Here is a 23,601-nt window from a genome sequence, read left to right as displayed (position 1 = left end):
GGTATTCCAAAATAGCTTATTTTGAAATAGCACATCTATATTAGGGAAGCCTGCCTCGGACTCATTTTGAGGCTTCCCTGCAGTGTAGACGTGCTATCTCAATTTAGAGCCCCAGCAGGAGTAACTTAGCACGGCCCTGGGGAGGTGCTGTGTCGAAGTAGCAGCAATGGAGCGTCTACACACGCCTTATTTCGAAATAGCTATTATGGAAGAGGCACTATTCCTCGTAGAATGCTGTTTTCAGAAGTCAGAATAAGCTGTCTTATTTTGAAAATATTTCGAAGTAACGGAATTGCTGTGTAGATGCTCGCATTGTTATTTCGGAATAATGGCCGTTATTCCAAAGTCACTTTGCTGTGTAGACGCACTCTAAGGTGCCACAGGACTCCTTGTTTTTAAAGAGTAATTCCTGCGACCGTCATGGAAGCTTGAATGGTGGAGGCGAGGCCATTGCCTAGAGCACGGTAGGGAAATGCCTACCGATGGGGGGGGAAGGGCAGGGACGGGGAACTGAGAGAGGCCTCACCGGTGCTGTGCAGAGCTTAAAAAGCCACGTCCTGATGTGGCCAGTGAACAGAGCAGCTCGCATTTGTTATCGGTACAGGGATGACAGGACATGCTCCCTATGGGCATGAGCAGCACCGGCAGACGGATGCAAAGGGAAGCTTTTGGCACCGTCCTTGCCTAGCTCCCCCGAGCGCTGTCCGTCCGTAGGAGCAGGCGGCACGTTGCAAACCAGACGCCGACCTACACCCTGCAGAGTTCACCCTCTTGGTAATAGGCAAATGTCACCTGTGGGCAAGGACTCAGGCACCAGGCAGGGTGGAGAGAGCAGAGGCGAGCCGAGTGGCAGAAGAGGCGTGGTGGGGTTTGAAGGACGGGAGGGGAGGGGGACGGGAGGAGAGGGGGTTCTGTTAGAGAGGCTGTTGCAAATGCAGGAGAAGCATCCACAGAAGAACCCTTTTCCTCCCCGTTTCACCTGTCCACAAGAAATGAAAACTTTATGTCCCCTTCCGCTGCACTAAGGTAAATAAGAACGGCCAGACTGCCTCAGACCAAAGATCCACCTAGCCCAGTGTCCTGTCTGCCAAGAACAGCCAATGCCAGGTGCCCCAGAGGGGGTGAACAGAACCGGGAACCATCAAGTAATCCCTCCCCTGTCACTCATTCCCAGCTTCCAGCAGAGGGTACGTCTAGACTGCAGGCTTCTCTTGAAAGAAGCTTTTTCGGACGAGATCTTCCAAAAAAACTTCTTCCGAAAGAGAGTCCACACTGCCAAAGCGCATCGAAAAAGGGATCTGCTTTTGCGAAAGAGTATTCACACTCATTGGACACACTCTCGCGTGTAAGCTGTGATTACTATGGACGGAGTGGCCACCAGGGCACCCGTGCTTTTTCCTGGAGGCCTCTTCTTTCAAAAAAACCTCCCTCTTCTGCGTCCACACACGCCTTTTTCTGAAAGAGCTCTTTCGGAAAAGGCATTCTTCCTCGTAGAATGAGGTTTACCAATGTCAGAAAAACCTCTGCATTCTTTTGATTTTCTTTTGAAACAACGCAATAGCAGTGTGGACGTAAGTGAAGTTTTTTCAGAAAAATGGCCATTTTTCTGACACCCACCCCCCCTACCTCTGCAGTCTAGATGCACCCAGACTCCAGCCCCGCCCACCCTGGCTAACAGCCATGGATGGACCTATCCTCCATGAACTTATCTAATTCCTTTTTGAAGTCCTGGTCTTCACAACATCCTCTGGCAAGGAGTTCCACAGGTTGACTGCATTGTGTGAAAAAATATTTTTTTTCCTTGTTTTTTACTCCTCATAACACAAGAAGTAGGGGTCATCAAATAAAATTAATAGGGAGCAGATTTAAAACATGTCCTTATTTATTTCTCCACACCAATCATGATTTTATAGACTCTATCCTATCCCCCTTAATCCCCTCTTTTTCAAGCTGACAAGTCACAGTCTTTTTAATGTCTCCTCGGATGGAAGAAGCTGTTCCATATGCCTAACCACTTTTGTTGCCCTGTTCTGTACTGCTTTCAGTTCCAATATATCTTTTTTGAGACGGGGGCAACCTGATGTGCACGAAGTATTAAAGATATGAGTGTACCCTGGATATTTTTGTCTCCCTTTCTTAATGTACAAGTGCCACCTGATGCAAACAGAGAAATATTTCCTATGCAGACATGCTAGGAGCCACATGTCCAGGGTGCATCCAAGGGTTATAATGAAGCCCACGACTGAGAAATCAAAATGAAATACCTCCAGGCTTGGCCTATGCAGCCCTTAGACAAACACTCCCTAAGTGCCAACTAGGGATGTTAAATATCAGTTAACTGAATAATCAATTAACCTCATGAATTCTTATCAATTAGTCGACTATTCTATATTCCGTGGGGTGGGGCTGGCAACCAGTGTGCTCCAGCCCCACTCCCAAGGGGCCCCCTGCCACTCCGCACTGCTGCCTTGTGGGGTGCCAGGCAGGACCTGGTCCACAAGGACAGCTAGTTTAAAAACCTGTTCACTTTGTGGCCCGGCTGCCTGTCACCCTGGGCTGCTTCCTCTGATAAAGAGGCAGCAGCATGGGGTGGCAGCAACCCCTAAGGGGGAGGTCTGAGCTCCTGGTCCTGGCGTGAGCTGGAACTGAGTCAGGCTGCCTGCCCGCCCGGCTCCTAATACACTTTAAATGCAGAGCCGCAGCAGGGTAGGTCCCGGACCTGTCACAAGCCAGGACTGAGCCGGGCTGCTGGCCAGCCTGCTAAAAAATGTACTGCAAGCGGAGGGCAGGGGGAAGGGATGCGTAGTCTATAGCATTAACCTATATGCTTTTGCTTACCAGTTAATCGACTGCTCTATTACATCCCTACTGCCAACCCTGCTGTGGTTTTCACGTTTTGAAATAAGGCATGAGCTGGTAAAGAGGTACAACTTGAGACCATACCTAACAACTTATGGGTGTGTTTGATGTACACCTCCTTGCAAGGCCCTAGCGGCCTGGGCGCAGATTTCCATGTAATTCATAGGGAGGGCGTACGTAATGCGGGGATGATCAGATGTTCCATTGTGACTGCCAAGCGGTTACCCATTTCATTGCAGATCAGGCTTGCAGGATGGCAGATCTACTTTGAGCACGATACGCTTTAAACCTCACTGGCGTACTTTACCTGTGAATTTCAGACGGGTTAGTGGCGGAATTAGGGCTGTTACTATCCATTGCCTCTGCTGATTTGCCATGTGGCCTTAGATGCCTGTTCTCAGGCTGGAAGGAAGTGAATTTTATAATCCTTTCTTTTGACTGAAAAAAGCAACAGTTGCAGCTGACGATTGTGGACATGGAGGTGGCCGGTTTCAGATGCGTTCTTTGTGCGTGGTATCTATGTTTGCTGCATCCTCTTTCAGTGGGAGCTTCTGGCTACCAGCTCCATCTGTCTGGGGATAGGGTGCCTGCTACGGCGTTGGGTCGGATGATACGAAGGAGACGCTCCAGGAGAGAAAGGGTTTTAACGTGGGCAGCCTGCATTGCCCCACTGGTGAAATCTGCTCTGTAGAAAACGGCTCGGTGACAGGCCTGGGGACCACCTGCTTATTTACGCTTTCTCACATCTGCTGACTCTTCTGGGCAGGACTGTGGCAGCGTCATGGCCTGCGACAGAGCACCAAGTGAGAGCTGGAGGCAGTGAGAGGGGTGACATCAGGGACATGGATGACAGCGAGCAGCAATACTCCCTGAGTCAGCGCGTCGGCGTGTGTTAGTGCAGCGTGGCCCTGTTCAAACATGAAGCCCTGTGTCTGCGTCAGAAGAGCCTTATCAGAAGGGAGAGCTGGTGTTTACAGCTATCACCCATTATGCAGGTTAGCCTCCAGGCAGAAGGCCCTTCGGAGCAGAGAACAATTCTGTTTGGTGCTGGACTTAATAAATAAATTAATGGAGATTGCCTATCTCCTAGAACTGGAAGGGACTTTGAAAGGTCATAGACTCCAGTCCCCTGCCTTCACAGCAGGACCCAGTACCATCCCTGACAAATATTTGCCCCTAAATGGTCTCCACAAGGATTGAACTCACAACCCTGGGTTTAGCAGGCCAATGCTCAAACCACTGAGCTATCCCTCCCTGACTTCCATTGCCAGGTCTAATTTTTAAGCCCTCCACAGGCTTGGCTCGGTTATTTCCCTAACGGTGTCTCACAATGACAGCTCAGGCAGACAGGGACACTGAGGGCTCACGAGGCTCAGGGAGGAACTTGCCAACTCTGGCCTCCGCTGCGGGACCCCCGAAGCCAGAAATCCGAATGTGCTTGCATCTCTGTGACATATGGCTCATCCCGCTGCAGACAACCTCCCGGAGAAACAGCCTCAAAGAGTCTTCTCCAAACCTGCCGGCTCAGCTTCAGTCCTGACCGCTCCAAGCACTCGAGAATCATTATGAAGCCAGTCTCCAAAACATTATGAAGTTGGCTCAAAAGCCACGAGATTAAAAAATAAAAAAATACACAAAAAACATCATCAGAACCTAAGAACGGCCAGACGGGGTCAGACCAAAGGTCCATCCAGACCAGGGTCCTGTCTGCCCACAGTGGCCAATGCCAGGTCCTCGGAGGGAGGGAACAGAACAGGGAACCATCCAGTGATCCCTCCCCTGTCATCCATTCCCACACAAAGAGAAGCTAGGGACACCATCCCCGCCCAGCCTGGCTAACAGCCATTCATGGACCTAATCTCCATGAATCTATCTAGCTCTTTTTTGAACCCTGTTCAAGTCCTGGTCTTCACACCGTCTAGGTGTTTCTGAACCATTGGGGGTACTAGGGAACCGTTTTGAAATTTTCCTCCACAATCATGAGGACTAGAAAATGTGTTTTTTAATTAACCAAGCCAAGATTCTTACCTACTCACTTGTCCGAAGGAGCTGAGGTTTTAAGAAGAATATCAAATAGTGCAAGGCTTGCAATGAAATCATGAGTTGGCCACACAGCGACCCTAAGGCAGGGGTGTGAAATGAAGGAGGGAGGGGAAAAGATGATCCTTCTGATGAGCAGAGATGCGCTGTGTGGGGCATGCAGCGACGGCAACCATTAGGCATGCGCTGGACAAACGCTCAGAGGTCAACACGCGTGTAACATGAAGTTACGGCTTACAAGCGCTTACAGAATGGCAACTCCCAGGCACGTGACTGAATCAAAAAACCCAGAGTCGCTACGGACAGAAAACAGGTCATGTCCGGGCAAAGGCAGGGCACTTCCTCCCTCCCACTGGAGAACCAGATGAAGAGGCAGAATCACGCCTAGTCAATGGTAGGGCTTATGATGCCCTTTCACATGGAACAGAAGAAGAAGAATTTTGCCTCAGCTTGTTTATTCTGCAGGGAAATCCTGATTATATGAGGTATGCACAGCGGAAGGTAAGTGCACATAAAGCAAGCGGTTTGCTAGCCATGGTAGGCCCACAACTGGAGATGGCTCCAATCCCAGTCCTATAGAGATGTCTCTTCTAAGGTAAGAGGCAGGCGCAAGCCAGAACCAGCAGTCGTAGGGGGCTGAGAACCCTCCCCACAAGAGGAAGTCCTTCGGAGGTTAACTGCGTGGCAACATTTAACATAGCACGAAGGAGGAGAGAGAGATTCCTTACTCCTTAGTCCGGAAGTTTAGGCTGCAGACTGCATTCTGCTGGGGTGGGGTCCTCAGCACCTGAAGCAGCTCTGGAAAGATCAGGACTAGCCTGCCGAGAAGACGTCATGGGGAAGGCCACAGGCATTTTGTAGCCAAAGCAGCAGAACTCAGGTTCTGGAGCAGCCCAGCTGTGGTTATACAAGCCCCAGAGCATATAGACATATTGGACTTTTGTCCTCTTTTGGTGGCTGTGAAGACTCACACTGTCACATCTGGATGCCCGGAGTGGGCGTCCCCATCTGCATCGAGGCCCCCAAAATCAAAACAGCCTGATTTTCAGAGGTGCTGAGCACCTACAGCTCTCACTGAAATCACTAACGTCAGGCCCACCAACTATGGTCCAAAGCACAGAAGCTTTTTAACACGAGTGCCGAGTATAGACTAGCTAAGCAAAGTCAGCCTAGATCAGCATGTGGATGGGAAACCAGCATGGAGGATGCTACGGGAAATGTTGCTTGTGGTTCGGGAGGTGACACTTTCCCCCTATGAATCCCTGTTGAAGCAACAAAGACATTGGTCAGGAATAAATTCTGCTCCTCTAACTCCCGCTCTCCCAGAAGTTTCCAGTGGACATGGTGTATTTCTTCACGCCCCGTCCCTAGTGCTTGCGGAGTGTTGTTCTGCACAGCTAAACCAGGCTGTATTACACTCCCAAGGGAGCTGCATTTCAATGATGTGACTAGTGAACGTGCTGTGGCGTAACAAGCACTGGATACACAAAACTGGAATGTTGACACTATTCATTCGCCAAACCTAAAGTGGTATAATGGCAGCTTGCCTGAGTGACAAGGGAAGTAACAGTAAAAACAGCGAGGAGTCCTGCGGCGCCTTAAAGTTGAACACGTTTATGAGGGGGTAAGCTTTGGAGGGCTGTAGCTCACTTCATCAGATGTATGAAGTGGAAGCTTCAGCTGGCAGCTGTCCGTGCATACAGAGATGGGAGTGTGACACCAGTAACATGGCCGCCTCTCGGAAACATGACTTAACGGCATTTCAAGCAAGTGCCATTGTCTCTTGACCGCTGAAAGATGGAAGAGTGACTACTAACTCCCTTCTCTAGAGCCCAGGCAGTGAGGGAATAGCTTTTACTGGATTAAAATAGCTTGAATTCTCATTAGAGTTTTCTTCACATTCAGTAAGATCGTCAGAAAGAGCTCTGCTGTCCGGTTTCTCTCTCTGTCCCTGGGACACAGGTAGAAATATGTAAACGATGCATGCCGCATGCAAGTACTCCTGCAGGTGGGTGGGTTGCCCCATAAAATACATTCTCTCACCCACTTTGCCTCTCTGATATCCTGGAACCCATGTGGTTACAAAACCTCTCCCTACCACGCATGCTCTCTCAATCTGAAGCCTCGGCAGTGCGGATTATGGCAATCATTATGAGCACTAAAATCAGACTGACTCCATTCCAAAGAGAATTCCTCACCCAGAGCGTGTGGCAGAGAAACCATTCCGGGCTGCTTGACGGGGAATATAAAATCCCTGCAGGTACGTGAGACTAGGAGGGAATGCTAAGGACAGCCTGTCGGGTGTTAAAGGATGTAGAGACGCTGCTGTCGCTTGTGAGATGCCAGACAACCTGCCTGAGCTTTGAAATCTCATGCTTTGACTGGGTCGCCTTCTCTTGGCTGGGATACAGAGTGGGACTACCAGGAACATACCGCAGACCTCAAACAGAAAGGCCGGTGGGTGGGCTGTCATCACTTGCCATTGGGCCATTTGCTTTGTTCTTTGGATGGTCCATGTAGTAACCAATTCTCCTTCTGGCAGGCACATTAGGAACAGTTCTGCTTGCTAAGCAGCCATGGGTCCATAATACCTTGCTTGGAGCATGGCCTCTTATGGGCAGAGCCACAGCCGTTTGTGATAAACCTCAGCAGCCATCCCTTTGAGTATGGGACTGTTGAGAAATGTCCCGGAGAAAGACGGCAATTAGCCGGCTCTGCAAAAATGGAAGCATGGAATCTTTTCAGTCTGGCTGTCAAGCCTCTTCAAGGGTTAATGTTTAGTTGTTTACCTAGAGATGTCGGATGTCAGCTCTTTCCTTTGACTCTTAATGGCTTGTGGCTATCAGGAGGTGAAGACGCCTTAAAAGCGATGGGTGTCAGGAATGTTTTTATGCCCACCAGCACCCACACACCTGCAGGAGTTTGTGCTTGCAGGAGGGATAGTTTACATACTTGAACCTGTATCCAGGGGACAGAGATATAAACATGAAACTGGATCCCTTTCTGACATTGTTAGGGAAGCTGTCTGTGCAGTACAAAGGGGTTCTTTCTCTCTCTACCCACATCAAATGACCACAAAGAACAGTTCAAATTGTTGCTCGGGGGAGGGAAGAAGGGGGAATCAAGGCTATCGGCATAGGGCCTGATCCTGCAGGATGCTGATCTCCTATTAACTTCACCCGGGCGGGATTTCAATGGGAGAAAGATTCACCTCCTAACAGCTCCGTGGGAAGCAAGGTGACACACTTGCATTAGCAGACACAAGACGGGTGAAGTAATATATTTTACTGGGCCAACTTCTGCTGGTGGAAAGGACGAACTTTTGAGCTTCAAAGGCAACACACGGAAAGGGCACAAATGTGGTGATTGGGTCAGGAAACAACTTGCCACTATTGTGAGCAGACTTCAAAACACAGATCCACCCACTCACACATCAACACTGTTTTGACAGGGGCATGGGAAAAAAAATCTGGGTGCTGAATAAACCTGGAGACTGCTCACTTGTGACATGCAAGGGATGAGACATGCCAGAGTGTCTGCTAATTACCCTCGGGTGCAAAGAGGCATTGCTACATCAAACCTTCTCATTCAACGGCTGCCTTGCTTTCAATAACTTCCGAGAGCTACTGGTGCTGGGAACAAGAACTTCTGAAGACAGAATTTCCTGCTCTTCCTCTGAAACACAGCCACAGCCTGGGCACAAGGGAAGTGTGCTTCCCACAAGCGAGTGACTAAGGCCCTCCTACACTACGGGGTGGGTGGATACTGCAGTGATCGATCCACCAGCCATTGATTTATCATGTCTGCTTAGATGCAATAAATCGATCTCTGAGCACGCTTCCATTCACGCTGGTATTCCACCAAAGCAAGAAGAGTGGAATCAGAATACTGGGACTGGAAGGGACCTCGAGAGGTCATCGAGTCCAGTCCCCTGCCCTCATGGCAGGACCCAGTACTGTCTAGACCATCCCTGATAGACATTTATCTAACCTACTCTTAAATATCTCCACAGATGGGGATTCCACAACCCCCCTGGGCAATTTATTCCAGTGTTTGACCACCCTGACAGTTAGGAACTTTTTCCTAATGTCCAACCTAAACCTCCCTTGCTGCAGTTTAAGCCCATTGCTTCTTGTTCTATCCTCAGAGGCCAAGATGAACACGTTTTCTCCCTCCTCCTTATGACACCCTTTTAGATACCTGAAAACCACTATCATGTCCCCCCTCAACGTAGACGGCATCGACGATAGAGCAGCCCCCACCGACCTTACCATATGCAATACACTGTGGTATATCAACTTCATCTATGCCATTTGCATAGCTAAAGTAGATCGATGACATGAGGAAGCGCAGACAAGGTGTGAGAGAGAACGAGGCAGATCGACCTCGAATCAATCCAACCCCAGCGGATGACAACTCAGGTGCCAGCTGCAGAGGGTGTGTTTGTAACTCAGACACGAGTTCACGAGAACCTCGATGCTGACCAGCCAAATTGTTTTGTGCAAGTCTCCAAGCTGCCACCAGGAAATATCTTCCATCTGCTACCAGTCTGGGTTAGATGGAAATTGGCTACCACGTACCGCACAGAGGAGAAGTGGCCCTGGCTATTGCTACAGAGTTTACATGGACGGTGCTCAGATCCTGCAGAGATGGGTAGCAGCATGAGACGGAGAGACAGAAGGATTCGATGCTAGGCACATCTCCATAGCCATTAATCCTCTTCCTTTTATAAAGGTTAGCTGCTTTCCATGTCGAAGGGTCTCCTGGGATATGTAGCGACGTGTGTTGCTCTCCTGAAGCATGACTCAGAAGGGCACTGCACAGATTTATGCTGGAAGCACAGGGCTTCCCGCGTTCCTTTAATAGTAACAAGGCTCTACAGAGATTCCACGGGCTGCCCACAAGAAAAACTCCCAGGAGTCTGCAGATGCCACTTCTGGGAGATTATTGCCAACAGGTTGGCAGCAGGCATGCCTGGACATCGTCCAACTGAGATGAGGCGTGGGTGTTGCAGTGAGGCAATCCAACACCTAAGTCATGTAGTCCCCTCTCTTGCTCCAGCCCGTGGCCTATGTCGGAGAATTGTGATAATCAGTGCGATGGACTTTTGAATAACTAGAAGGAATACTACTGTGAGGGGAGTAAGCCCCTGGAATGATTTACTAAGGACTGCGATCACCGGCAGTTTTAAAATCAAGACTGGATGTTAAGAACTTAAGAGCGGCCACACTGGGTCAAAACAAAGGTCCAGCCAGCCCAGCGTCCTGTCTTCTGACAGTGCCAATGCCAGGTGCCCCAGAGGGAGTGAACAGAACAGGGATTCGTCCAGCGATCCCTCTCCTGTCAGACACTTCCAGCCTCTGACAAACAGAGGCTAGGGACGCCATTCCTACCCGTAAGTACTGATGGACCTAACCTCCACGAATTTATCTAGTTCTTTTTTGAACCCTGTTAAAGTCCTGATCTTCACAGCATCCTCTGGCAAGGAGTTCCACAGGTTGACAGTGCGCTGCATGAAGAAAAACTCCCTTTTGTTTGTTTTAAACCTGCTACCTATTCATTTCATTTGGGGACCCCTAGTTCTTAACATTATGGGAACAAGCAAATAACTTTTCCTTATTCACTTCTTCCATCCCTGTCATTATTTTACAGACCTCTATCCTATATCCCCTCCTCCCCCCGTCTCCTTTTTCTAAGCAGAAAAGTGCCAATCTTTCCTCAGTTCCAAAAGGAAGTGTTCTGGTTCAAGCAGGTGTCACTCTGAGCTTGTGTTCTGCAGGAGATCAGACTAGATGACAAGAGTGGTTCTGTCTAGCCGTGGAAAGGTTGAGTACTGCTCTGATGCTTGCCATCTCCCCCGACAAACTGTGCACAGCTTCCCCCATTAAAACGCAGCCCACTCTGGGGCAGACTGGAGTAGAGGCAGGCAGGAAGCAGGAAGGAACCAAACGGCTGCAGGCACTTGGCTCGTTGGTGGCTCGGCTCAGTGTACAGTAGGAGCTCAGGGCTTCTGCTTGGCAGTGGTGGAGATGGGGAGAGTCGGGGTGGATGGGGCAGTTCCATATGGTAGGGAGGGCGAAAGTAGCAGAAGCCGGCACCTCAGTGACGAGGCTAGGCCGGAGCCAGGTGGGAGAGGAACAGCAGTGGGATGTTTGCAGCACACGGAACTGACATGGAAAAGGTTTTCGGATTCTTACTGCCAACATTTCATGACATCTTATTTCTTTGAAGAGCGTAACAAAAAAACAAAAACAAAAAAAAAGAGACCCTTGTCATTCAAACAACCATGCTCTCTGCTGGCACTTTTTACATGCTCCAGTGCTCACATGGGCCCTGGGCGTTTCTCAATGCCTTTCGAACGCGCGGCACCTTGCTGCACTAATGAACTCCCAGACAGCAGCCTTGCAGAGCATCACAATGAGAGGGGGATGAAAGGGTGTGCTCGTCGAAGGAACCGGCTCTACAGGAAGCAAACAACTGTGATTTTTTTTTTTTTTTGCCCTGGTTGTTTTTGCAGCAAAGGTGTTCTGCAGATGCCAGATTGTCAAGGTGGGAGAGGGGGAGCGGAGAGGAGGCGTGAAGGGAAGGCCAAAGGGCAAGGCCAAAGGAAAAACAGCCTGTGAAATCTGGCTCCTCAGGAAACGCACGCCAGGCCTGTGAACCCGGCCCTTGACGGAGGAATAGCTGGTGCAGGTGAAAGAAAACAAGAGACGAGAAAGAGCCAGGGAATGAGCTGGCGAGAAGAGGGATGGGCCATTTTCTCCTTCATTCTTTTTGTGCTTTATCTTCTTATTCAGCTAATGGTGACGGGAGGGGTGGGATTGGCAGTGTCCAAGACACAAGTGGGCAAAAGCCCTCCTGTTTTAACTCAAGGCAGTGCAAAATCTTTCTGACGCGTACAGTTCTGACAGGGTAGGTTTGCTCTCCTGCTAGCCCCTTTGAGCTGATCTGCTTTGCTGCGTCAGGCCAATCGAGGGGACTTTCTTGTCCAGCAAATTATGATTTTTAGTGGGCTTTACATGCACGTCACTAACTCCAGTAGGGAAAGAACGACGCGGATGGAAGCCAGTGAAATCTGGTCACCCTGCACATGGACAACGGACTTGTGGGTCACACACAGACCCCCAATGGGCCCACAATGGGCCTAGAGGGTGTAGACTTCCCACCGCTGGGCTCTCTCCCACTCCTGCCCTCATTCCCCCCTTCCGATGGAGCACAGTACTTCTGCCCTTCATTCAAACGCCAACCTCAGATAGGAGTCAGTCCCCCCTACCCACACACAAACCCTTACCATCCTCCACAGCTGACACAGCTCCAAGTGCCACAGCTGTTATCTCCAGCCCACCACAACAGCAGCAGGGCCAGCCAAGACACAGGCTGACCAAGTCAAAGGAGTTACTGGGTTCCCAACTCATCCTTTGAAATTTGAACCAGCATTCGAAACTAAAGGGACGCTTGTCTAGGACTCTTTCTGTCGGTGTGTACGGAGATCCCGGCGGATTCCCAAGCGGGGCTGAGTCAGCGCCGGGAAAGGAGCTCTCCCAGGAACGCCTTATGGCCGCAGGAAGAAATGCTGGTGTTTCTGCAGGTGTCTGCTTTTCCCGCCGAGTGGTCCCAAACAACGATCCAGGAGTGGAGTTGTGGGTCTGCTGAAGTGCACCGCATAGTTCACACCTAAAACCAGGGGTCCGACACTTGTCAGCATTTAAGCCCTCATGGCGCTTGTCACAAGCAGGGGAGTTTTCAAGGCCAACCTTGACCACAAACGTCGCTGCCTACACCCATTGGCATCCACGAACCCCTCCTTCACGCCCGGGAGCCGCAATGCTTCTCACTTCTTAACACGCTCCCCCCCCAGCAGCTGGTGAATCCTTTCCCCCTCTCCTCTCCAAGTTGGACACAGCTCCTGCAGAGAATCCCATCCAGTAAGGCAGTCCCAAGAGAAGAAGGGACGGTTGCTTCGAGAACCCCTGTTGCCTTGCATCTGATTTCCCTCCTAAGTAGGATCCAAGGATGCTTCTGGAGGGCTTATGGCTGTGACCTCCATACCGCTCTTTTTGTCAAGTGCCATTTCATTAAAAAATCAGCCTTTTAACTGTGGACACATTTCAACCTCACCAAATCTGCTAATTATTGACAGTTGGTGAAGAGGAGATTTCACTTGTTCCTCCTGTTAAACTGCATCTAATTAGTAATTACTGGTTCACTGTCATCTTTACTGCAATAATCCCACTGCACATTGGCTCATTAACCTTTTGCTTTTCTAATGCAGCCTGCCAACAAGATGAAGGCTGAAACAGATTGGAAAACAATAGCTCAGTCTTGTATTTGCAGTGTTTTTCCTCTTGCCCTGAAGATCCAAACGGGAGATTATTTTAAGAGAAGAATTTCAATTGCAGGCACTCTCCTTCTTGGCGGTGGTTTGTCCTTCATCTGGTCGGCGAATAGAAGCCTTTAAACTAAGCCTGTGATGGGAGCTGGGTTTCTTGGTCACTGAGTCCTCTTCCAGATGCTTCCGCCCTCGTAACCAGAGCCCCGTGCCCTACCCAGCGTGCTAGGCCTGGACTCTGCAGGAAATTGTGCAGCAAATTCTTTGAAACGGAACATGAAGGGTTTGAGTTAATTAAATGTGGATGTGAACAATGAACTCAGTAGAGCAGCCCTTGCCTTATTTATTGGCATGCTGAATTCAGCTGATTTTATGCCATTTCCCTTTTCCGTGGTGGACATGTAGCAGATGTTTGTACAGGCAACGCATAACTGCACAGGGGACTGGCAGCGCGACGCTGTAGATTACAGTAGCTGGGTAGGAGATGTTGAGAGGTGTAGGAAACAGTCGGAGATTGTCTCTTACGTGCATACCAGCAGGAGATTTCTGGTAAAGTGACCAGCAGTGAAATATTGAATGCTGACTTGCATACTGCTGCATTAGGTTTCAGAGTCAACAAGACCATACTGAAATTAATGGGCTAAACCTTACCATATTCCCACGTTCGTCTACGCTTGCAGCAGACCAAGGAAACATCACTACCGGTTTCCAGTTGAGCCCAAGACACAGTTTCGATGCCTGAACTTTCCCAAAGCTTGGTTGATCAATTCACAAGTAACCATTTTAATGTCTGCATAGGCAGTTTTAAGGCTAGATTCTGATTTCACTTAGGCTTTAAACTGGTGTAATTCCACTAATTCTGAGTGAGCGACTTCTGACTTATGCTGCTGTAAACGCAAGCAGAATCAAATCGTAAGGCTTAAGAATCCAACTGTACAGCCTATTTCATTAATCTTCGGAACGTAAGAACGGCCGTACTGGGTCAGACCAAAGGTCCATCTAGCCCAGTAGCCTGTCTGCCAACAGTGGCCAGTGCTAGGTGCCCCAACAATCAAGCGATTTGTCTCCTGCCGTCCTTCTCCAGCCTTTGACAAACAGAGGCCAGAGACATCATTCCTACCCCCTGGCTAATAGCCTTTTATGGACCTAACCTCCATGAATGTATATAGCTCTTTTTTAAACTCTGTTATAATCCTAGCCTTCACAGCCTCCTCTGGCAAGGAGTTCCACAGGTTGACTGTGCGCTGTATGAAGAATTTTCTTTTATTAGTTTTAAACCTGCTATCCATTAATTTCATTTGGTGTCCTCTAGTTCTTATATTATGGGAACAAGTAAATAAAGTTTCCTTATTCACCCTCTCCACACCACTCATGATTTTATAGACCTCTATCATATCCCCCCTCAGTCTCCTCTTTTCTAAACTGAAAAGTCTCAGTCTCTTTAGCCTCTTCTCAGATGGAACCCGTTCCAAACGCCTAATCATTTCAGTTGCTCTTTTCTGAACCTTTTCTAATACCAAAATACCTTTTTTGAGGTGAGGACACCACATCTAGTATTCAAGATGTGGGAGTACTATAGTTTTATATAGGGTACTAAGATATTCTTTGTCTTATTTTCTACCCCTTTTTAAATAATTCCTAGCATCCTATTTGCTTTTTTGACTGCCGCTGCACACCGCGTGGACGTTTTTAGAGAACTATCCAAGATAACTCCAACTTCTCTTTACTGATTAACTGTAGTTAAATTAGCCCCCACCATTTTGTACGTATAGTCGGGGGTTTTTTTTTTTCCAATGTGCATTACTTTACACTTATCCACTTTAAATTTAATTTGCCATTTTGTTGCCCAATCACTCAGTTTGGTGAGATCTTTTTGAAGTTCCACACAGTCTGCTTTCGTCTAGACTATCTTGAAAAGTTTAGTATCATCCGCCAACTTTGCCACCTTGCTGCTTACCCCTTTCTCTAGATCGTTTATGAATAAGTTGAATAGGATTGGTCCTAGGACTGACCCTTGGGGAACAGCACTAGTTACTCCTCTCCATTCTGAACATTTACCATTTATTCCTACCCTCTGTTTCCTGTCTTTTAACCATTTTAAAATGTGGCAAGTCACCATTTTTCTCAGGCCTATAGGGAGCATGCACTTTGACAGGATGGGCAAGTAGAGGTTTGGAGATGGGAATTGGCTTTTGCATAGGTTTCCTGTATGGTTTTTACAGTGCCCAGAGCCATCAAAATAAACCAAAATAAAACAAGGCTCCCCCCATCAGTCCACTAAAATCAATGAAGACCAAAAAGCCACTGAAGCTCCCAAGTGGAGAGCTTAATAATGAACCAGCTGCTACGTTCGTTTGGTCGCTGACATCAATAGAGAAGTACATGCGTTAGGGATATACAATTTTGATTAATAAGCTAATTGATTAGTCGACAAGGAGGGGGTGTGGAGCTCGCTATCTGCCTTTTAAATGTAGAAAGAGCCACCAGTGACTCTTATTACATTTAAAAGGCAGAAGAGCGGCAGAGACTCCAGCTGACCCCAGTCGCCCGGAGGGGAGCCGGCTGGGGGAACAACAGCGCAGGGGACCAGTGTCTACAAGTGAGCTCAGCGCAGTGCAGAGCCCTGTGCCCCCTCCCGGGAACTGAGCCAGGTAGGTGCCCCAATTCCCTCTCGCCCAGACTGCACGCCCTCAGCTCCAGCCCCTCCCACACCTTTCCTCCTGCCCAGCCCCCGCACCCGCAGCTCCCGCACTCCCAGCCCCTCCCGCACCCTTCCTCCTGCCCAGCCCCCGCACCCGCACCCGCAGCTCCCGCACTCCCAGCCCCTCCCGCACTCTTCCTCCTGCCCAGCTCCCGCACCCACAGCTCCCGCACTCCCAGCCCCTCCCTCACTCTTCCTCCTGCCCAGCTCCCGCACCCGCAGCTCCCGCACTCCCAGCCCCTCCCGCACCCTTCCTCCTGCCCAGCCCCCGCACCCGCAGCCCCCGCACTCCCAGCCCCTCCCGCACCCTTCCTCCTGCCCAGCCCCCTCACCTCTGCCTTCAGCCTGCTCCTGCGCCCTCCCTCCCGCCCAGACTCTGCACCCCCATCCCGTTCCTGCACCTCTCTCCCACAGACACTACACCCAACCCCATTTCCCGGCAGCCCCCTCCCACACACTGAACTCCTCATTTTTGGCCCCACCTTAGAGCCTGGGGGCCCCCCAAAATCTGCTAACTATGGGTCCCCAGAAGAGTTACACCAGCTCTTACGCTTTGGCACCTCCCCCCTGCACCGCAGAGCTGGCGTGTACGGGGAACGCTGCTGCCCCGAGTTGCACGAGTGAGGTGAATGTCTCTCTCTTTTTCTCCTTTCAGCTGGGAGCCACGTCTGTGAGGTTTGTTTGGTTTTTGCTTCTCATTTGCATGTGGCCCCCGACTGATTTCTCTGTGGCCTAGTGGGTCCCATACCAAAAAAGGTTCCCCACCCATTTTAAATGGTCCCTCTTTGGGCCAGGCCGCCTTTGGAGCTGAATACCTTGGTCACATTCCTGTTGCCAATCATTTGCTCCATGGACATAGCTCGTTACAAGTGTCTCTAGCGTCCAATCTCTAGCTGCTTGGCCACAAATACTTCTAGCACTGGGCACAGAGGTCATACCGAGAGGCACAGGAAGGTCTGCTAGCATAGCTGGTAGAAGGAGATTTTGTGGGCTACTCGTGCCCACACATAAGCCAAACACATCACATGCTCAGATCCTGAAGGGGCTTGCTTCAAATTGAGGCTCGGGAGATGGGCTGCGACAGGACACCTAGTCATGTCTGTGGAGAACTGGCTCTGAAGAGATTATGGTTTTAGAGAACTGACCTACTCTGCTCATTTCTGGGGTGCTGAATGTCCCGATAGCTCATCGGCCATTAAATGGATTAGAATCAGACTCTGTAGGGCTGGAGAGGCAAACCGTTTAAAGCAGGGGTGGGTGATAATTTTTGATGGGGGAGTCACACCAAGGTTTTGGTAAGTTGTCAAGGGTCATGCTTTCCTATGGAGGGGGTGCTGGGTCTGGGCAGAGGTTGGGTGCACAAGGGAGCTCAGGGTAGGGAACTGGGGTGCAGGAGACGGTGTGGGATCTGAGAGGGAGTTTGGCTGAAGGAGGGGGTTGTGACCTGGTGCAGGGCATTGGGGTGCAGAGTTCAGGAAGGGTATGGGTGCAGGAGAGGAGGGAGTGCAGGATCTGGGAGGGAGTTGGGTGCAGGAGGCGGTAGGGTGCTAGAGGCAGGCTCTGGCCAAAAGCACACACAAGCAGCTCTCAGTTGGCTGTTCCACGGGGCTCTCTGCTCTGTGGGGGAAGGCTCAGCGCACTGCCTCTGCCCCCAGCAAAATCTCTCAGCTCCTATAGGTTGGAAACTGGTCAATGGGAGCTGAGAAATTGTGCCGCACTGCTTTCATTGGCCGGCTCCCAGCCAATAAGAGCTGAGAGATTTTGCTGGGGGTGAATGCAGTGTGCAAAGCCTCTCCCCCTCTCCCCAGCTTCTGTATGATGCTGCTCCCAGCTGCAGGAGCAGACAGGCCAGATTAAAAGGCTTAGTGGGCTGGATCTGGCCTGCGGGCCATACCTTGCCCACCCTGGTTTAAAGACTGGGAGTCTCAGAAGACGAACTATGAAAATGCCTGATACCGCAGTTCCCACAGCAGAACCGCACTTCTCTTAAAGCGGAGGGACGAGAGCTGAGTCCCGGTGGATAATGAGCAATACACCACTGGCTGTGATGCCTTCGCTGACACGATGAGTGGGCGGAGAGCACGCCAGCCTATTTTAGCAGCTAATCAGCACTTTTTTTTTTTGCTTTTAGAAAGTCACTGTCAAATCATCTTTGTATCATTTAAAAATGTCCCTTTGTTTGCAATTTTCAAGACGGATATTCATTTTTCTCTGAAATATGAACAGAGCTGGACACGGCCATTAACATCAGTAAACCCTGACAGGCCAAAGGAGCTCAAAGTGCATTTTAGGTGTCGGTACGCATTGTCACAAGCTCATTTTTTGCATAGGGAAACAAAGGCATGGACTTTTTTTTTTTAAAGGCCCAAACCTTCACAGAGGGCATATCATTTTGGATGCATCAATTTCTGGATAACAAACTTTAGATACCCATGGCTTGACTCGGTGCTCATCAGCCCCGAGGTGCTTGAAGATGGAAACCCCAACTGTAAGGGATGCTGACAACCATGCCAGGCCCATGGCAAGATGGTGAGGGGGCGGGTCCATGCTCCTGGAAAGGGCAGGGCCTCAGGTAGAAGGGGCAGAGCGAAAGGCAGCCAGTCCTCTGCACTGCCCAGACCACGTGCCCCCAGCACTACCTGGAGCGTGCCGGGCAGAGCCCCTGCCTCCCTAGGCAGCTCCAAGAAGGGCAGTGGCAGCCAGGGCACCAGACCCCTTTCAACCACCAGGCCTTGGGGCAGTGTTGCTCCCTTTGCCTCCTCTCCTTCCCCACCCCTGGTCGGCGGGCCTGTTAGTGGACATTCTTGAAAATTTAAGCCTTACTGACTTGTCTAGGGAAGCTTCAGGGGGTAGCCGAGTTAGGTCTGTTACAAAAAAAACAACAAATAGTCTGGTAGCACTTTATAGACTAACAAAACATGTACACGGCATCATGAGCTTTCGTGGGCACAGCCCACTTCTTCAGATGACCGGAGTTATGAATTTAGGATGTGCACAGCCAAAATAAATAGGAGAGGGGGAGGAGAGAGGGGAAAAAAAAGAAAGGGGGGTGGGAGACAGGGAGCAAGAGGGAATCAGTAAGTATCAGCCAGATCCACAGAGAAGCATTGGAATTAGAGTTCATCCGCAAATTCAATTCACATGCTAATGGACTCAATGGTGATGAAAGTTGGTTGGGACACGACCAACTTAACTGCCATTGACGGTGCAAACAGCTCTTTGGGTAGACTCTTCTGTCAGGAAGGGTTCTATCCATTGACTTTGATTCTTATCTGCTTTGTTTTAACTACTCAATCTTCAGATACTTACTGATTCCCTCTAGCTCCCTGTCTCTCAGCCCCCTCCTTTTTTCCCCTCCCTCCTCCCCTCCCCCTCCCCTATTTATTTTGGGTATGCACATCCTAAACTCATAACTCTGGCCATCTGAAGAAGTGGGTTGTGCCCACGAAAGCTCATGATACCGTCTACATGTTTTGTTAGTCTTTAAAGTGCTACCAGACCATTTGTTGTTTTCGTCCAAGGAAGTTAGGTCCAAACAATTTCAGTGGCAGTTGTGAATGGACCCCAATTCCATGGCTTCCACAGTTAAATATCCCATCTTCTTTTAACTTACATGTTGGTGACCCTTTAAGCAAGAGAACAAACTGGCCCTGACGTGTAGCTTCTGGCCAAAAAAAGCCTACACAAAAGTGCACGAGACACCAAGCAAAGCCGGTCCCTGCCCAGAAGAGATGCTCTGGAGATGAAATGGACACGGTGGAATGCTGTGTGAAGCCGTGAGAACGTATCTGCTCCTTGTGCGTCTTCCTGTCATAGGAGCTTTAAGACAAAACCACATGCTCACGACATTCACTCTCTGGAGACAACACAGACATGGGAGGGTGTGCAGGCAGGGTTCTGCCAGAAGCATCAGAAAGGAAAGAGGCAGCTCATTTCTGAAGACCGCATGAACCAGTTTGATTCTTAGGCTTTGTCTACACGACGAGATTTTTTGGCAGAAAATATGCTAATGAGGGACTCCTTAGCATAAGTCACAATCTCATTTGCATATTTTTTGCCATTTCTTTTTGTGCGAGGGTTTTTTGCGCAAAAAAGAAAGCAGCGTGAACTTTTTTTTTTTTACGCAAAACCCCTGTTTTGCACAAGATCCTTATGTCTGTCCAGGAGAAACACAAGTATCTTGTGCAAAATGGGGTTTTTGCGCAAAAAAAAAACAGTTCACGCTGCTTCTTTTTGCACAGAAACCCCTTGCGCAAAAAGAAACGGCAGAAAATATGCAAATGAGATCACGACTTATGTTAACGAGTTCCTCATTAGCATATTTTCTGCCAAAAAAATACCTCGTAGTGTAGACAGAGCCCTAGAGCCCATGGTGACCTGTCAGGTCCCTCAGGCAGGAAACACAACCATGGGTTGACTTGTGAACTGAACACATTTGACCTAGAATGACAGAAATAATACAGAGGGCCACAATGTCAGTTTTAGCGTGTTACTGTTTTAACTACAGCTGCTACCCTGTAAGTACAAGCAGACAGGATACTTTCCGGATAACGTTTTTAAAAAGCCTCACTAGAACGTTTTGGGTCCCTGCTCCTCCCTGCGATGAGTATGTGTTAAAACGGATTGCTGCCTAGCCTAAGTATCCTCAAGACAGGTGGGGATGAACCAGCTAAGTCCTATGGGAGGAAAAAAAAAGGATGGGGTGAAGGAGGAGCCAAATAGGAATGGTGCGATATGTTGCCTTTAAACCATGTATTTCTTGCATGGAACACGGGACTCTATTCAGTTCATTGCTGGTTAACTTCAGCCTGCATTTGCTTTACTCCAAAGCTCAGGAGTTAAATCCTTTGTAATAAATATAACAACATCACAACTCCTGGTTCGATCACTCAGGGCAGGTACTGTATGATCCAATCGCCAGCTAAGGGAAAGGAAAACCCAAGTGATCATAAAAGATGAACATGCCTCTGTGCATGCATCCAGTACTGCCATGTGCTGAGCAAGCTGTGATGTACATGCAGGAGGCCATATATATAACCAAGCACATATTTAAGTCAAGAAGAGAACAGCTGACTCCAAAAGAAGAGGAAGCCTAGTAGTGAACGTTCAACAGAGCAATCGATTTTTGTGAGTCAGTGTCTTCTCCCCATACCAAACCCACGGCTGCAGGCCTGCTCCGTCTCCCTAAGCTCCAATTCAACATGTCCTCTCTATGCCTAGGTGGGAAAGAGCCACACTTCCCATGGACTCCTCCCCAAATCTCTAGGACCACATGAGGTTTTACATTCTGGGGGCTGCTGGGGTGGCAATCGATCCCCTGATAAAAACTCACCCCCCCCCCCCCTTAGCTGGGTGAGACAAACCGACTTTGCTGGAGCTACGGCTGGGGCAAGAGAGATATAGGACACCCCTGCTTCATGCTGTGCAGTGTGACACAGAGTAGACGTGCACTGACCTCCGACATCTGCGGGAAGAGACTGATGGCCAAGGGAAGAGCCAGGCCAAAGGCCGCGAGGCACACAAGGCCTTGCACGGGGAGGACCATCCGGGGCCGGGATCGCAGGAAAGATGTTCTGCAAAGAGGAGGGAGGCGTGGTTAGCCCGACAGACACCCCAAGTTACCTCGCGCCATCGGCCACCCCAGCGCGGCTGCTCCGTTAGAACCGCACCAGGAGCAGCTCCAACCCCCATCTCACCGTCTCCCGGGCTCAGGTCTCCAGAGCCCTCCCGCTACCGCAACGCTCCTGAAAAAGGACCAGCTCTCTGGCCCTCACGTGCGTCGAGTGACGCCCTGCTGACGAGATCAGAGAGACCCCCTCGCAGAAGAGAGCGCTACTCGCGGTGCCCCACCATCTGCACCAATCCTGTAGGCTTGAGCAGTCCCCTGACAGCGAACTGGACTAACTCAGAGGTGCACATTGTGCAAGCTGGGCCCGTATTATCCAACGTCTGTTAGCAGGAGCCTGGAAAAGCACATAAGCCCAATCCTTGTAGCCTACGCTCAGGCAGCATTCCTGCAGAAGTCAGCAGGGGGTGTATCTGAGTAGGAGGTTCAGGATCAGGCCCTTAGCGATATTCTGACGAACTTCTAACGTTATTCTCTTGGACACTGAGCTTTCAAGAGCTGCCAGCAATGAAAAGTAGATAATGGATCCCCGCTCTCCGAGAGGGGCAGCCTATTGCTGGGCCTGATGCATTCAACTTGTGCGTAAAATACCACCGTCCATTAGAGCCCTTGTAGAGAAACTCACAGAGACTGGCCTCTTTCCGGCTTCCCGGGCACACAGTTTAAAACCCAGGCACCATTGCTGGGTTTCACCCCGGCGCTTTCATTTGGAAGCTACCCCCTTTTTAATTACTGCCCAGTTGGGGTCCGTATAATCACCCAAGTAAAAACTAAACCAATTTAAAGGGATCACTGGTACAGCTCCCAGGTGTCATTTCCAGGAGGTTTTTAAACACAGGCCAGTTCAAATTACAATGGCTATAACCTCCTAATTAAGAAGAGTTATGGCTTGATTTAAAGAAAAAAAAAACCTAATTAACACATGAAGTGTAATGTCTTAATTGGGACTCGGATTCTAAAATTTGTGAAGTTCAGTATAAATGATTCATAATTAGCTAGGAGGATCATTTTTCTTCTGCCTTTAGAATCTTTGTTCTCAAATCAGTTCTCGGAATAACATTTATCGAAATATTGTCGTCTGTATTTTGCAGAGAGGGACCAGAAATGCTGCCTAATATCCCGACAGTGGTCTCCCCCATCCGAAAACCTACATCTGATCTCTATTGCTAGTTGTTCCACAATCTCCTATTTGCAAAGGCCCCTGCCAAATTCGCAGTCCATTTTGGTCAATTTCATGGCCACAGGATTTTGCAAACAGTACATTTCGTGATTTCAGGTATTTAAATCTGAAATGTCACGGTGTTGTCACTGTAGGGGTCTTGACCCAAAGAGGAATTGGGGGGAGGGTCACAAGATTATTGGGAGGGGATTGAGGTAGCGCTTCCCTTACTGCTTTAGGTGCCGGTGCTGCCTTCAGAGCTAGGGAACTGGCAATTGGTGCCTCTTGGCCAGAAGCCCAGCTCTGAAGACAGGGCCACCGCCAGCAGCAGCACAGAAGGCTGGCCAGGTATGATATTGCCCGCTTGTGTGCTATTTCCTGCAAAGCTGGGCCTCCGTCAGCAGACACTCTCCGGCCACCCAGCTTTGAAGGCAGCACAGAAGGGTGGCAATAGCACCCCCCTAAAATAATCTTGGGACCCCCATTGCCATTCCCTTTTGGGTTAGGAGCAGCCCTGGTCGCTCTATGAAATTGGTGGCGTATAAGGCAGCATCTCTCAAACTGGTGTCCGCGGACCTCCAGGGAATTCACTGTCCCAGCTGATCAAGGCCCCGGGGAACAGCTGTTCAGCAGGGTGAGCAGGTGCTGGGAGGGAACAGGAGGAGGGGGGATGGGGTGTGCTTAGGGGAGGGGGCAGAAAGGGCAGGATTAACCAGGATGGGAAGAAGAAGGGTGGGGTGGGGCCTTCGGGAAAGGGGCATAGTGGGGGCAGAGCCTGGGGGGGGGGCCAGCGGAACATTTGAAATCGAAATGGGAATCCTCGGGTTGCTACCGTTTGTGAATCGCTGGTACAGGATAGAAACACACCAAAGACTAGATTTCTCATG

The 23,601-nt window shown here is 49.7% G+C and overlaps 1 protein-coding gene across 2 annotated transcripts in view; it reads right to left on the bottom strand.

Annotated features, from left to right (window-relative positions):
* The window catches only part of SFXN5 (sideroflexin 5), a 202,505-nt gene that overhangs the window by 22,886 nt on the left and 156,018 nt on the right, over positions 1 to 23,601 (bottom strand). For both annotated transcript variants that reach the window (XM_075931041.1, XM_075931042.1), the window contains one exon: positions 21,385 to 21,502. In XM_075931041.1, the coding sequence (XP_075787156.1) occupies positions 21,385 to 21,502 (118 nt within the window). The remainder of the gene's footprint in view (positions 1 to 21,384; positions 21,503 to 23,601) is intronic.

The sequence above is a fragment of the Pelodiscus sinensis genome, chromosome 5 (assembly GCF_049634645.1).
Source record: "Pelodiscus sinensis isolate JC-2024 chromosome 5, ASM4963464v1, whole genome shotgun sequence".
In the NCBI taxonomy this organism is placed as follows: Eukaryota; Metazoa; Chordata; order Testudines; family Trionychidae; genus Pelodiscus; species Pelodiscus sinensis.
Note: the sequence above shows the minus strand (reverse complement) of the source record. Positions and strands in the feature narration are given on the sequence as shown.